Consider the following 16,311-nt stretch of genomic DNA (forward strand, 5'->3'; position numbering starts at 1 on the left):
GGTCAGGAAAAGAACTGAGCATCAGGGGTTAGAGCAGAGAGAGATTTCTGATGAGAGAGACAAGATTAGGAGGAGTTATATTTTATCAAGGGTCAAAATGTCCTACTAAGGTAATTCATAGTGATTTTGGGAGGGTATAAAATTCCATACTTTTGCTTTACTCCTCCACCTGTATTCTACCTCCTCGCACTCCAGTAACTCCTTTGCCCTGTTTCCTTTACCTCCCCCTTCCTTCCTTCCTTCCTTCCTTCCTTCCATTTTTTCTTCCTAATTATTCTCATCAAAAACAACTGTTAGAAAAAATGTTATGCCTTTTAGTATTTTATTGTTATATTATTAAAATATTACAATTTAAACATTTTTCATATTTTTTCTAGAGGGCGACAAAGAGCTTTTTCCTGCTTTTGGTCATGAATCAGGTCACAATTCAATGGGACGTGGCAATAGCTCTTTACATATTCTTCAATTGGTGTCATGGAGGTACAGTGTTTTGAGTACCTATTGCTATTTTTTATTCAAATAAAATATTGAGTGTTTATTATGTTCATGGCATTATGCTAGGATCTCTGAAGAATAAAAACTTATTATATTCAAAAAAATTATATGCACATAAAATTATGTGGAATGAAATAAAGTCTAACCTCCCTACTAATTCAGGATTCATTTATCAAGCATCCTAACAGACAGACGTCTAATTCTTATACCAACATTTCCACGAAGGAGCTTATTATTTTGAGTTGGCATATTCTATCTTTGAACATTTTTAACTTATACGATAACTCATCAAACATTTCAACTTAATTCAATTCCACAAACCATTTATTGACGGTTACCGTGTGTCAGGTGCTGTGCTAAGCCTTGTATTCCTTTGTGCAGTAGTATTATGTGCTATTATTATCCTATTTTGTAATTCATACAAACATCTGGCATTATGACAAAGGCATACACAGATTTTAGGAGTCCAGGAGGGAGATCATCAGAAGTTCAGGCAGGGCAGCCATCAGCATTTGAGAGTTTCTGCATAGCATCCTGGGCAGGTGACAGGGATTCATTTACTAGGAGATAAGCAACACCAAGGCAGGGTTCTAGACCTTGAAGGAAGCTTGGCAAATCATGCAAGTTACTCAGAATAGTGACAAAAGCAAAACTGTCTTCTGTAGTTTGGGACACATTATATTAGAGATATAGAAGTAGCCCCACCTTGAGAACTAGAATCCTTCCAGCAGGATATTGGATACTCCCAGAGTCAGACCAACAGCTATCCAAGAAGATTTAGTAAAAATAAGACACCAGCTACTTTTTCCAGCTTCTGGAAATATGCAAATGATAAGTAGGACTTCTGTTTATATATCCAAGTGATTAATATAAAGCATAGAGAAATAAGACAAGCCCGTGTCATGTGGCAGAGACCTACCAGCTGTCCATTAAAAATTATTTTATATATTATTATTCAATCTGCTATGAATATTTTTAATATCATCCAGACTATCTTTTCCACGTTTTCTACTAGAACAATATTTTACCCCTTTTTAACAGATTTGCTGAATAAAAAATATACTATGTTTAGCATTCCTCTGACCAATCTAAAAAGAAGAAATTAATGTTTTATATGACTTATTTTAACATATTAAAAAGAGAAATTGACAATTTTTCGTATGACTTATTCTTATATAATCCATGTTGATTCCTGCTGATTACTGATTTTTTTCTATGTACTGAAAAATGATCAACTTACTAATTCATTCTTGAATGTTGTGAAGCTCCGTGGTCCAGTGTTTCTGGGGTTCTTCTTTATTCCACTTTTGAAAACCAGGAGAATATTTGTCCAAATCTGAATTGATATTTTCTGTGTATTCTCAAACACTACTCGCAATGGTTTCATGAAAGTATTCACAGATTTTTTAAGGTGCTCAAGATGCAGTTTGTCTGATCATGAATTGTTGAACTTATTTAAAGCAGTCAGATGCTTTCTTAAAACTTCTTTCCATGTCTTTGCCTTCAATTCCCTATTGATAATGATGGAATTATTTTTAGCATTACCTCAACATTTAAATATTTATAACATATATGTAAATGTTCATTACATAAATGGCCATATTCAATTATGTTTATATTATAAAAAATTTAATTCTTTTTTTAAAAATTAATTAATTAATTAATTAATTAATTTACTTTTGGCTGCATTGGTCGTCGCAGTGTGCGGGCTTCTCATTGTGGTGGCTTCTCTTATTGTGGAGCATGGGCTCTAGGCACGCGGGCTTCAGTAGTTGTGGCACGTGGGCTCAGTAGTTGTGGCTTGCGGGCTCCAGGGCGCAGGCTCAGCAGTTGTGGTGCACGGGCTCAGTTGCTCTGCGGCATGTGGGATCTTCCCAGACCAGGGCTCGAACCCGTGTCCCCTGCATTGGCAGGCGGATTCTTAACCACTGCGCCACCAGGGAAGCCCCCAAAATTTAATTCTTTAAGCTTTGAATTCCAAAGATAAGAACTTTTAAAAATCAAATACTGACCTTTAATTATCACTATTTTGATAAGGTTTTAAGATATTCTGATACAGGTATTTCCAGAAAAAGTCTACAATAAATTTTCCTTGATGTGAATTTAATTTAATTGATATTGCATTGCATTGTCATTCAAGTTTATGAAAATGACTTTATTGTCTTGGTTATAAAAATAATATATAATTTTTAAAACACAGAAATATACAATAAAAAATTACTCTAACACACAGAGATTATCATTGTTAATATCTTAGTGTATTTCTTTTTAATTCATTCATCGAGTTATTTTTAACATTGAGCCTCCATTAAATATGTTGTTTTGAAACTTGCTTTTCAACTTAAAAATGATGAATTTTAAGTGGTTGTCAAGCAATAAATTTTTGCAGTTAGTAATTAGTACTGATTTTACTCATTAAACTCATAGTTTTCTGTTAAAAGTAGCCTTTATCAAGTGAAAGTGAAAGTAGCTGGTGAAAGAGTGAAAGACTGAGTAGCTGGTTAATGGGGTTTGGATTCTGCAGTACCAATTCTTATTCCTAATGTTACCTTTGAAAAATGAGGTAGACTCAAAAAGTCTCAGTCCTCACCTTTAAAATAGGAGAGCTAATCATATTTGCTCTTTAGACAGCTAGAGAAACTTAAAGGCTGAAAGCTGACTCTAGTCTGGTGTCATGCTGCTGAACATCAATAGAACACGGTAAAAACACACTTTGATAAACTAAACAAATGATACTCTGAGTCCTAAAACTCTTTTCCAATGGAAATTATTCAGTTAGTCGAAAAAGATTTTTAAATGCAATAGCACATTCTTCTGAATCTCTGGTTTTAATGCTTTACATGGAATTTTTAATTTTATCTATTTGTTTTCCAGGAATTACAAATATAAACTGCTCTGGACGCATCTGGGTAGAACCAGCCACAATTTTTAAGATGGGTATGAATATCTCTATATATTGCCAAGCAGCAATTAAGAACTGCCAACCAAGGAAACTTTATTTTTATAAAAATGGCATCAAAGAAAGATTTCAAATCACAAGAATTAATAAAACAACGGCTCGCCTTTGGTATAACAACTTTCAGGAGCCACAAGCCTTTATGTACTGTACTGCTGAATGTCCTGGATATTTTCAAGAGACACTGATATGTGGAAAAGACATTTCTTCTGGATGTAAGTGTTGAGGTGCATTCAAAATCCAAATGAAAGTTAGGCTAACAATTAACTGGTAATTACCAATCTTGTCTAAAAATAGAGGCAAATTAATATAGTTCACTTCTTGTATTAGTTTAATGTAAGAGTTGCAAATTCAAATGTCTCCAGGGGCCAGGCTGGTGAAATGTGTGAGTTAAGGAGGCTGGTGGGATCCGTGCAGAGAGGAAAGCACAGAGATGGTCTACTGGGCTCAGCCACTGCCCAGCTTCAGCATCTATGAGGGTCCAGTATCCCTAGATCTTTGGACACTTCAAAAGAAGACAGAAGTGTAAATTTTCAATGTGAACTCTACAAACTTTAAATGTTTGTATGCCAATGCATTCAAAAAATAATTTTTCAACACTAGTCTGGCCAAACACAGCATATGTGAAGGGCAGCATCCTCAGATTTTCACTGTTGCTCTTCTCATCTGTTTTTTACTTAACATTGTTATCCAAACTATTCAATAATATCAACCTTGAAGCAGATCCCATTGAAAAATTTTGAGGCTAAGATTTAGGAAGGAGAAAAACATTTGCAACATTAGCTTTGTGTCCCTGCTATACTTCTTACCAGCTGTGTGACCTTGGGCAAGTTGCTTAACTAGTCTGAGCCTCAATTCCATGTCTATAAAATGAGGCTAATTATATTGGCTATGGTAAGCATCAAATTTCAATAATTTATTTGGAAGCATATTATACACTTTAAACTACAACATTAATGTGCCTAAACCCTCTTAAATGCATCCTTTTGATAAAACATGGGGAGATTCTGATACAATTCCCTGCTCCTAATGTCACTGCCCTAATTGTGAATAATTGTGTTTGTTATTATAATTATTAAGAAAAAAATTAAGTTAATTTTTTAAATATTTGGTAAGTTCAATTTGTGTTCATGGTATTCTGAAGGTGTTTAAGTTACTATAGTAATATGGACTGGTTTGTATAATTATACACTTAACTCTTGGTTCTACTATTATGAAGGAAAAATCAATAAGTTCAGCACGGTTCTAACCCAGAGGTTCATTCCCTACAGCATCTGGGCCCATTTTCAGTGAAAGATAGAGGGCTTTGGGTCTTTGTCATGCTCCCTTTCTCCATACTTTTGAGAATCAAATCTGAGTTCTTCCTCATCTCCAGTCCTCAGCTAGACAGAGCAAGCCCACCTGGCCACCTCCACCTGCCCCTTGAGGGGATGTCTGAGAAGCAAGAGGCTTCCTTGTTCTCAAGTAAGGCTATCGTCCTGCTGGGCTCCTGATCTCTGTGATTTTCAAGAGAGAAGAGCCGTGGGAAGTGGTAGAGGTCAACTAAGGAAGGAAATTGTAGGTTTTGGAGTCAAAGAAAAAATTTATGCCTTAAAGTAATACTAACATGCTAAACTTGCCCTAAATTGTAGGAATTGAAACAACAAGTAGACATCTTATCTGATGTCTAAGGACTTCTTAGCTTGTCCACATCCTCAGGAAACAGAAATAACCCTTCATGCTTAAATACTTTCCTATTTTTTCTTTGGGGGTGTGGTGGGGTGTTGAGAGAATATTTCTTTAGAGGGCAAATGAGTAACTTTCACAGTTGTGTGGAAAGGTTAGTTTTTAATTAAAGCCAGAGTAAGAAAGGAGGCAAAAGAAGTACGCCTCCTTCCCTCTGTTGCAGTTTGGGTGACAGGTTATTGCCAACCGCTCTCCCTGTGTTGCCTGAGGCCCTCTGCCCTCAAACACAACCACCAGGCGATGTTTAGGGCCAGGAAATGGCCTTTTCTCCCCTTCTAGGACAACATATTAGAAGCACTTATACTTTTTGCTGATGGCTGCTTAGAAAGAACATCATCCTTTCCACTTATTTACTTTGTGAGTTGGAACTTCTTACATAGACCTCTGGTTATGAGCGTGAAATTGTAACTGCCATGTAAGGGTTTACTCAAACCCCTGGATTCAAGAACCCCTGTGTTCTCAGGCTCTGCACTCTTAGCAAACAGAACTTTCTATTTAAGTAGGTCAAGCAAAGGTTTTTGAGGGGTTTTGTGGTATTCTAGAAATCACATTGCTTTCACTGATCACTTTGATTACAGGAGATTCATCCTGTGAGCTTTATTGTGTCAACTTATCATCACTGTTCCGAACAAAATGATTATGTGTATTTTTTTAAACTGGAGACAAATCATAAAAGACAAAGAGAAGATAAATGAGTCATTGCTGTTCCTAAAAAGATATCTAAACATATTAAAAAGGTTCTGTACCTTAATGTGTAATTTGTGAAATACAAACTATTATTATCACAGTTTTCATTTTTAGCCATAATCTTAAAAACTTCCTAGATTCTTATCTGTGATTAAATGCATGCATATTATGAAAAGTGTTCTATTCGAGTCACACCATTCACGGGATAAAATACTATAAGATGTCTTTATTCATTTAAAAACACCAGATTAAACTATTCATGAAAGTCATATATCCACATAATCATTTATTTAAAAGTTTAAATATCTTTGACTTAAATTTTAACCATCTTTGATCTCTACTTGTCATCAGTGCCTAGAAGGCACTGAATATTCGTCTTTAACATTGCTACTACGTCTCATTAGTGACACAATAGGCTGGTCTGCGTGCTCCTTAGGTAAGGAATTATGGAGTGATCTTTGCCAGAAGTATTGACTTTCTTTTAATTTTAAATTCTTCTCATTGTCATTTTATTAATCAAGCCAATCAAGTCATGAAATAAACTTTACTAAGTGGTTGGTATGCACCATAAATGTGTTAAACGATAGAAATTCAGAGAAGAGGGGATCACAGACAGTGCCTTCAAGAAGCTCTCAGTAGAAAATGATACTTGGCTAAACTTTGAATTAACAAGAAACCTGGCCTGTGAATAGTGAGGGACCCAATGGTAGGGGAGAGGTGCAATTAGTAGGAGAGAGCAGAGTGTTTTCTGCTATCTGGCTGTACAGAAGGTTTTTATCCATGGACATTTAATAACCTGGCAATGAGATCTAAAAACAATTCGGTCTTATTCTTATAACCATATTCACATTCCCTTCTTTACATAGCTTCACATTAACAAATAGTGTGTATATTTGCATGTGTGTATATAATCTATTTGATCTTTTGCAAAGTTAATTAGTTACCAGACACTTCAGAGAGAATGCTGTGGAATAACATAGCCCAAAAGACTGACAGCTGTCTTTTAGGATGGCCAAATCAGTGATACTCTGTCTGAAACCAGAGGGAAAAAATAACTTCAGCACAGATCACTGAGGGACCCCAACTCAATCAATATCCAAAATGATTTAAATTTATGTTTCCACAGCTACCTCCTTCAAGGCTCAAAGAAAACTTAAAGATTTCTTTTATCCTACTTGGAGTCCAGTTTCCCCCCATTGTAACTTGATACTACAACTACACGTTTTAGTGTGTTCTTACTGTTTGAAAACATGGTTTTTTTTGTTTTTTTTCTGAGAACGCCAAGTTAAAGTTTTATTTTTATTTAACATCTTTATCGGAGTATAATTGCTTTACAATGGTGTGTTAGTTTCTGTTTTATAACAAAGTAAATCAGCTATACATATATCCCCATATCTCCTCGAAAATATGTTTTTTAATTGTAAAATCAAATTGCATTCATGTAGAAAGTTTTTAAAATTTTGGACTAACAAAAAAGAAATACTTATCATTTCTATAATCCCATAATCTCACTACTAACAGACTCCCTCTTTAATAATTTGGAATATGTCTTTCAAGTTTCAGTCTTTTTCTCTCTCTCCCCTTCTCTATCTCTCTGTTTGTCTCTCAAATGAGACTACTATACTATACTATTTTTTTCACTTTATCATATGGCCAGTACTTACTTACTTAATTAAGCATATTTCTAGTGCCTTCCAAAGGCCATATACTTAAACTATCTTCTATAACTTTGTTTTTGGATGTATTTTAGGAGTGTATTCTGGGTTGTTAAGGTGGTCTCCAATTCCTTCATTATTAGGAACAACACTTTAAGAGGCAAACCCTTTTTAGCCAAATATTTTTGTATATCTATGAACATTTCAATATGGTTGCATTCCTAGATTTAAAATTGCTGGGTCGCGAGATATTACTCCCACTTTTAAAGATTGTGATATGTAAAGTGCTCTCCATAAAGGTTGTATCAATTTGCATTCCCACCAGCAGTGTGTTAGAGGATTTCCCTGAGTTCATTCCAATACTGTGGATTAACATTTTTCAAAATCCTTGCCAATTTGATAGATCTAAATGACATCTATTATTGGTTTAATTTGCAATGAGGATAAATTTTTCATATATTTATTTCTTCTTTTATAAGTAGTATTCTTGGTAGATGATTTACAGGTGAAGTGCAAGAACATACTTGTATTTAAGATAAAGCTTTGGGTATAACTTCAGGTGCATAAATGTCTGCATTTTTATTCTTTCTGAGCCCCCATCCTTTCCTTTTTTTTTAATGGGAAAGAATTATCATTTTCATTTTTTTTTCCCTTTTTTTTGGGGCGCACAGTGAGGCATGTGGGATCTTAGCTCCCCGAGCAGGGATCGAACCCACGCCCCCTGAAGTGCAAGTGTGGAGTCTTAACCACTGGACTGCCAGGGAAATCCCTCTTGTCATTTTTTGAGTCGTCAAGTTTCCCAGGCAGTATTGCAAATGTAGGCACAAGCTGAGAGAGCCACACCTGAAAAGTGAGCATATGCTAAACACTCAGTATTTCCATACTTCTTTTTTTATCTTGATTCTTGGTAATTTATTATTGGATGATGCATCTGAAATTCCAGATGCAGTTCTACAGTTGCTGGGGTTTCATAGGCTTCAGAGGCTCCAAGGGCTCAAACAATGTCATTAGAACTCTCTCATCTTTTCTCATTTCTTGGGTTTTGTTTTCCCCTGTGTTGGCTTCATTCTTAAATAGACTGTTTCACTATGACAGCAATATGGCCATCAACAACTCACAGCTCACATGTTACTCAGAGATAGCAGTTTCGGTGGGGGAGAAGCACCTCTTTTACAGTGGCTCCAGAAGAAGATCCTTGGATAACTCTGATTGGTTCATCTTGAGTCATGTGTTCATTCCCAAGGGAAATACTCTTTAGTTAGCCTAGGTCAAGGGTACACTTCTGTGTGATTGACAGCCCTTGGCATAGGGGTGGAGGTTGGGAGTGAGGGAGATGTCAATTCTCAAAGGGAAAGATGGTAGCAGACAAAAACTAACAATATTCCCCGTAACAGGGCCACTCGGGGAAAGAGTTGAGGGCATGGGAGAAGGGAAAAAGAGAGAGAAACTAGAAATAGAATTCTATGAATGCCAAAAATTTTTAATCTTTTTTTATTGTAGTAAAATGTACCATTTTAACTATTCTTAAGTGCACAGTTCTGTGGCGTTAAGCATATTGTATATACACATCACTGTGTAACCATCACCACCATCCATTCCCAGAACTTTTTTCATCTTGCAAACCCAAAACTCTGTACCCATCGAACAACTCCCCATCTCCCCCATCTCCCCAGACACCATCATTCTGCTTTCAGTCTCTGTGTGTTTGACTGTTCTAGATACCTCCTATAAGTGGAATCATACAGTGTTTGCACTTCCATGTCTGGCTTATTTTATTTAGCATAATGTCCTCAAGGTTCATCCATGTTGTAGCATGTCAGAATCCCCTTTCTTTTAAAGGCTCAGTAATACTCCATTGTACGTATGAACACCAAACTTTTAAAGTGGGTAGTGGAATAGGTGCTGGAGAAGTAGATAGTTGCCAGAGCAGAAGAAAAACACCATGGAGAACCCTTTCACAAGAGCCAAACGGCAGAGAGGTTTCAAGGTGGGAGTGACCAAAATAGCAAATGCTGCAGAGGTCAAGCTCAATGATGACTTCACAGAAATCATGGGATTTGTGGATTAGAAAGTCACGATGACCTTAACAACAGTGGTTCTGGTGGAATTGCAGGTCTGAATCTTGATTGTTTGGGGTTCAAGAGTAAATGGGAGTTGAGGGAAAAGACCAGTATAATGGACTTAAAAAAAAAAAAAGCTATTATGAAACGGAGAAAGATACGTTGGCAGCTGAGGGGAGACAATTTGGAGAGGAATTTTCTTTTTGGATGGGAGGAACATGATCACCTTAGTATCCCAAAGGAGGGGAGAATATAGTAAAGTATATGGAGAAAAGTAGCAATGTTTGAGGGCAAAGTGGGTTGCAAGGTGAGCTGGTAGGGATGGAATGGGGGAGGTGCTGTGTACCAATTGGCCTGGTTTTCCAAATAAAATGGAAAGTTTATCAAGTAACTATAAAAAACTGTATGTTTCTATGCTCCTAAGTGATATATTTTGTTGCAGATCCACCAGATGTCCCTGACAAAGTAACCTGTGTCATTTATGAATATTCAGGCAACATGACTTGCACCTGGAACCCTGGGAAGCCCACCTACATAGACACCAAGTATGTGGTGTACGTGCAGAGGTAGGTTCCCTCCTAACAGTCTAACCTGAGCAATTCCACTCCAGTCCAGCCCATGCTGTGCCTCCAGCAGAGATCCAAGAAATCAACTTTAAATATTAAATGCATCCTTTTTATCACCAACTCCCTAATAATGATCAAGGAAGCTACCAAAACGCTTTTCAGGCCATTAATATTTTCACTCTGTGGGAAAATGTGTTCCATAATCTTTCTACTCTTTTTACTCACTGGAGGTAATTGGGGGCAAGGGCCTAATGGGATACAGCACAGCACAGTTTTAAAAGGATCTTTGCTCAAATCCCAGCTCCATCCTCCTTCTAGGGTTTAGGCAATTTTAATCTCTCCAAATTGCCATTTCTTTATCTTTAAAATGGGTTTAAAAATAAAACCTAATGCACTGGGTAATTTTAATTATTTAAGTGGAATTTGGCTTTTTAAGTATGTATCACTGTGCCAGGTCGATAGTTAGCACTACACTTATCGAAGCTATTAGTTATTAATAATGATCCCCAAATCTTAAATTTGGTGTCTGTGTAGGCTGACCATCTTCCCTGGTTTGCCTGAGACTAAGGGAGCTATCGGGACACAGGACTTTCAATTTTAAAACTGAAAGTAATAATTGAATGAAAGTAATAATTTTCTAATTGGAGTTGAGGAGGGCTTTGTGGAAATGCTCTTTTGTTACGTTCTAATGATAACCAGACTTCAGGAGCCAGACAACCATGCAGCCAAAATCTCTTAAGTTTTATGCTTAAGGACAAATAATTGATCATAAGAGTTCTATTACTTCATACTAAATTAAATTGGGAGAAATGTATCTTTAGTTTCTGCTATTCAGAAACTGCAAAATAGGAAAAGGTTGATGTGAAAAAAATCTTTTCCTTCCTGAATGTACATAGTTCAAATGTTTCACTGTTACAGCAGTTCCTCAGAGCTACTGAGGCTGTCTCCTGGGCTATAGTCCTCAGTTTGGCTTGAATAAAACTCTCTTCTATCCCTTAAAAAAAAAATGTTTCACTGTTACATCTAAACTATATCCACGTATGTCAGTCTGTGTTGGACTCCTTTGCTAGTGTTAAAGATGGAAATAATACCATTAATTCGGGGGGAAAAATTGTGGGCAAACTGGGCTACATTGGTCACCCTATCCTTGTTTTGTTTCATTTATTTTTTTTTAAAAGAATGTCTTTAGTTTTGTACAATTGATCCTTGAAAAACGCAGGGGTTGGGGTGCTGACCCCTTTGTGTAACTTCGTGTAACTTTTGACTCTCCCCAAACTTAGCTACTAATAGTCAACTAAGAGTTGACCAGAAACCTTACTGATAACATAAACAGTTGATTGACATATTTTGTATGTTATATGTATTATATACTGTATTCTTACAATAAAGTAAGCTAGAGAAAAGAATGTTATTAAGAAAATCATAAGGAAGAGAAAATATATTTATAATACTGTACTGTATTTCTTGATACTGTAAATTAATGTCTGTTTACAAGATTAATCATCTCTTACTACTGACATCAAAAATGAAAAGATCATGTGAAAAAGAAATTCATGTTTATTTACAGGTGTCACAATTCATGCATTGATAGGGAAGAAGCAGCAATATGATTGCTTTATAATAGCCTAGCCTATACACTAATGAATGAATCATTATAAAATTTTTATGGCATACAATATTGCAGTCATATTCATAATACAGCATTGGAAACTGTTACATTTTTTCAAAAACCACTTACCTGTGATGATAGGCTGATACGCAGTTTCTCTGATTAGGAAAAACAGGCGTACTATATGGTAATGTAATTCTTTGAAAGCAAAGTTATAGAACAGTAAGAAAGTAACACATCATTAATTTTATATTAAATATCACTCACTTTATGCCTATGTAAGGATAGACAAGTATCTACTAACATCTACAAATATTTTATGCATTTATGACATACCTAAGTTTTTCTTAATTTTTTTATATCTCTAGGCTATATCTCTATGCAGTTCATCTGTGAGGTTTTTCAAATTGTCGCAAATCTCCTAAAATTTTTCCAATATATTTATTGAAAATAATCCACCTATAAGTGGACCTGCACAGTTCAAACCCATGTTGTTCAAGGGTCAACTGTACTTGAAGTACACGTTTTCTCTAGTGATTCTCAAAAGTTTCACAAACTACTTTTTCTTTTATACTTAAAAATATATATATATTTATTGGACTCCTACTGTTTGCCAAGCACTGGGCCAAAAGCTTTGTATGTGCTACCTCATTTAATCCCCTATACAACCTTGTGTGGTACATATGATTATTTTTCCGATTTTTGTAGACAGGTGACTGAGGCTTAGCTAGGTTAGGTGATGCATCCAGGGCCACGCAGCTATGAGAGGGAGAGGTGGGATTTGAATCTGGGGTGGCCTGACTGCTTTCTTCCTAGTTTAGTCTTTTCTGCTGAAGTGGTGTGGGAACCCAGATCACAGGGTATATCTGAGAGATGCTATCCAGGTCTCATCATTATGGGAAAGAATAACCTTCCAATCTTACTCTCTCTCTCCATCTGTTAGGTACTCAGAATAACTTTGATTAAGTGAAACATAAAAATAACACCTCTGTGTTCAAGACATTTTGGGTAAAAACTAGACAGATTTTATGAATACATTGTTAAGCCTGGGGTTACTGGCTACATGTCATGGGCAAGAAGCTCATATCTTTCACTAAGTAGCGGTATGGTCAGGTAGCAAAGGGATGATGGAAACACTGAGATCAGTGATGGGTTGTGTTGTCAAATATATAATATACTAAGCACTGCGCTCCATACTTCATGTGCCTTACATCTTCAATCCTCAGCTTAACCTTGAGCAGTAACTATTAGAATTGTCCCCTTTACAGAGCTTATGTTACTTCCCCTTAGACATAAGGGAGCCAGAATTCTAACAGGTGTCCAAGACTTAACCAATCCTCCTTGCCTCTGGGATAAAGTAGTCCCCTCGAGATGAAAAGAGTCCATGAGGACAAGAAACTCATTGCAAAGGCAACTTTAGGAATGTGAAAATGAGGGCAGTATGGGAGCAAACACCACAGTTTAAGCTCAAAGAAAAGTTAGATAGTGCCAGATTGACAGAGAATGCCTAGGCTTTGCTATCTCCTGCAACTTATACTATCTCATGGACTCACTGATCTTGATTAGTTGGTTAATTCTTTTTCTTTTAATATAACAGCTTTATTGAGTATAATTCACATACCATACAATTCACCTTATTTAAAGTGTACAATTCAATGATTTTAGTATATTCAAAGAGTTGTGCAACCATCACCACAATATTAGCACGTTTTCTTCATGCCAGAAAGAAACCCCATCTTCATTAGCAGTTACTCCCCATCTCCCCCCAACCCTCCCAGCCCTAGGCATCCTCTGTGCATTTGCCTACTCGGGACATTTTATATAAAAGGAATTATACAATTTGTGGTCTTTCATGACTAGCTTTCACTTAGTATAATGTTTTCAAGGTTCATCCATGGTGTAGCATGTATCAGTACTTCATTCCTTTTTATGGCTGACTAAAGTTCCATTATTGTATGAATATATCACATGTATCCATTCATTAGTTGATGGACATTTGGGTGGTTTCCATTTTGGGGGCTACCATGAATAATGCTCTACTAACATTCATGTACAAAATTATGTATAGACATAAGTTTTCATTTCGCTTGAGCATATATTGATACTTAGGAATAGAATTGCTAGGTCATATGGTAAATCAGTTTAAACTTTTGAGGAACTGCCATACTGCTTTTTTTAATTGAATTATAGTTGATTTACAATATTATGTTAGTTTCAGGTGTACAACATAATGATTCAATATTTTTATAGGTCATATTCCCTTTAAAGTTATTGCAAAATAATGGCTGTGTTTCCCAGTGCTGTACAATATATTTTTGTTCCTTATTTATTTTATAAATAATAGTTTGTATCGCCTAATCTCATACACCTATCTTGCCCCCCCACACACACTAGTAACCACTAGTTTGTTTTCTATATCTGTGAGTCTGTTTCTGTTTTGTTACATACATCTGTTTTATTTTTTAGATTCCACATATAAGTGATAACAGAGTATTTGTCTTTCTCTGTCGGACTTATTTCACTAAGCATAATACCCTCTAGGCCCATCCATGTTGTTACAAATGGCATAGTTTCATTCTTTTTTGTGTCTGAGTAATATTCCATTATATATATATATATATATACCACATCTTCTTTGTCCATTCATCCGTTGATGGATACTTAGGTTGCTTCCATATCTTGGCTATTGTAAATAATGCTGTTATGAACATTGGGATGCATGTCTCTTTTTGAATTAGTGTTTTCATTTTCTTCCGATATATACTCAGCAGTGGAATTGATGGATCATATGGTAGTTCTATTTTTAGTTTTTTGAGGAACCTCCATACTATTCTCCATAGTGGCTGCACCAATTTTCAATCCCATCAACAGTGTACTAGGGTTTCCTTTTCTCCACATCCCTGCCAACATTTGTTATTTGCAGACTTTTTGATAATAACCATTCTGACACGTGTGAGGTGGTATCTCATTGTTTTGTTCTGTTTTGTTTTGGCCATGCCGCACATCTTGTGGGATCTTAGTTCCCCGACCAGGGACTGAACCCAGGCCCTTCGCAATGAGAGCACATAGTCCTAACAACTGGACTGCCAGGGCCCCTCTCATTGTTGTTTTAATTTGCATTTCTCTAATGATCAGCAATGTTGAGCATTTTTTCATGTGCCTGTTGGCTACCCCTAATTTCCTATTTAGTATCATAAAAATGTTCTCCTAATATTTTATAAGATTATTATATATCTCTTTTAAAAGCCATTAATGCATTAACAATTATATCTGTCTAAATTATTTACACGTGGTTTTTGAGGGACACATCTTCTTTATCAAGTGAGGAATACTTGCAGTAGTTATGAATACTGAAATTGTTCTCAGTACCCAAAAAGTCACTTTGGAAGTCTTAAGAATAGATTTATTAAAGAGCAAACTGTCAGAAATATCCATTGGAAAGAGTACAGGCTTTAGAATTTTATGTTTGAATTCCAGTTCTGAGGCTTATCATTTAGATGTCTTTTGTGGTACAAATATCTGAAAACCCAAGTGCAGTGACTTAAACAGACAAGGCCATAGTGGTAGGTAGTACGGAGATAGCATGTTAATTCAATGATACCCCAAGGAACCAGGCTCTTTCCACTTTTCTCCTCTGCAGCCTTTAGTGTGTTGGCCTTAATCCTCAGATGCTACACATCCGGGCTTCTCATCCAAGTTTCAGGAAGGAAAGAGGTGAAGGGAAAAGGATATTCTCCCATGGAATTCCACTTGCATCTCATTGGCCAGAGTTGAGTTACATGTCTACTCTGTCAGGATGGCAACCTCAGAAGGGGTGTTATGGGTGGAGTTCAGTACTGTCATCTAATAGTATCTGCCACAATTGCTAGCTGAGGGATCTTGGTAAATTTGTTTAGCTTTGCTAAGCCTCAGCCTCCTGAGAAATGAGTATAAGTAATACCATACTGAGTGTTATAAAACTTACAAGAAAGCAAATTATAAGAAAAGGCTCACAAATAGGAAATGCTTAGAAACTGACAAAAAGGTGATGTTAGAATATTAGAACATTAGGGTGAAACTCAAGGCTGGCTCTCTAGACTTGTTTGATTTGTTCCAAAATCAAAACCTGACTGATGTGGGAGAAAAGATTAATGTAAAGCCATAAAAAATGATCACTTACAGGATATTATAAACAATAACTTTATTTACATTATTTTCAAGTAACAGTAATTTTGGACAGATGACTATCTAGAAAGATTGTTAAATGTGCTCTAATAAGACTAATTTTCTAACTGTTGTACATATGTCAGTAGTAAAGTCACTCATTTATTCAAACTAGAAATGTAAACCCAATGTGGGCAAGAATTTTTGTTTGTTTTGTTCATTGCTATATTGCTTGAGCCCAGGATGAGGCCTGGCGCATAGTAAGCACTCAATAAACACTCGTTGAGTGATTATTCTGATAACTAGAAATAAACATTTCCTGTATCCTCCCTTCACAATCTAGTTAACTAATAATACTACAAGGTCCTATATATTAAAAAAAACTTTTCTTACTGTCTTTTCTGAAACCAAGAGC

At 36.0% G+C, this 16,311-nt stretch overlaps 1 protein-coding gene across 1 annotated transcript in view; it reads left to right on the forward strand.

Annotated features, from left to right (window-relative positions):
• Positions 1-410: 410 nt before the first annotated feature.
• IL23R (interleukin 23 receptor) overlaps positions 411-16,311 on the forward strand; it is a 52,996-nt gene continuing 37,095 nt past the window's right edge. Inside the window, exons 1-3 of the mRNA XM_060005824.1 lie at positions 411-480; positions 3,370-3,666; positions 10,021-10,144. Coding sequence (XP_059861807.1) covers positions 411-480; positions 3,370-3,666; positions 10,021-10,144 — 491 coding nt within the window. The remainder of the gene's footprint in view (positions 481-3,369; positions 3,667-10,020; positions 10,145-16,311) is intronic.

This window comes from Delphinus delphis, chromosome 1, assembly GCF_949987515.2.
Source record: "Delphinus delphis chromosome 1, mDelDel1.2, whole genome shotgun sequence".
Taxonomy (NCBI): Eukaryota; Metazoa; Chordata; class Mammalia; order Artiodactyla; family Delphinidae; genus Delphinus; species Delphinus delphis.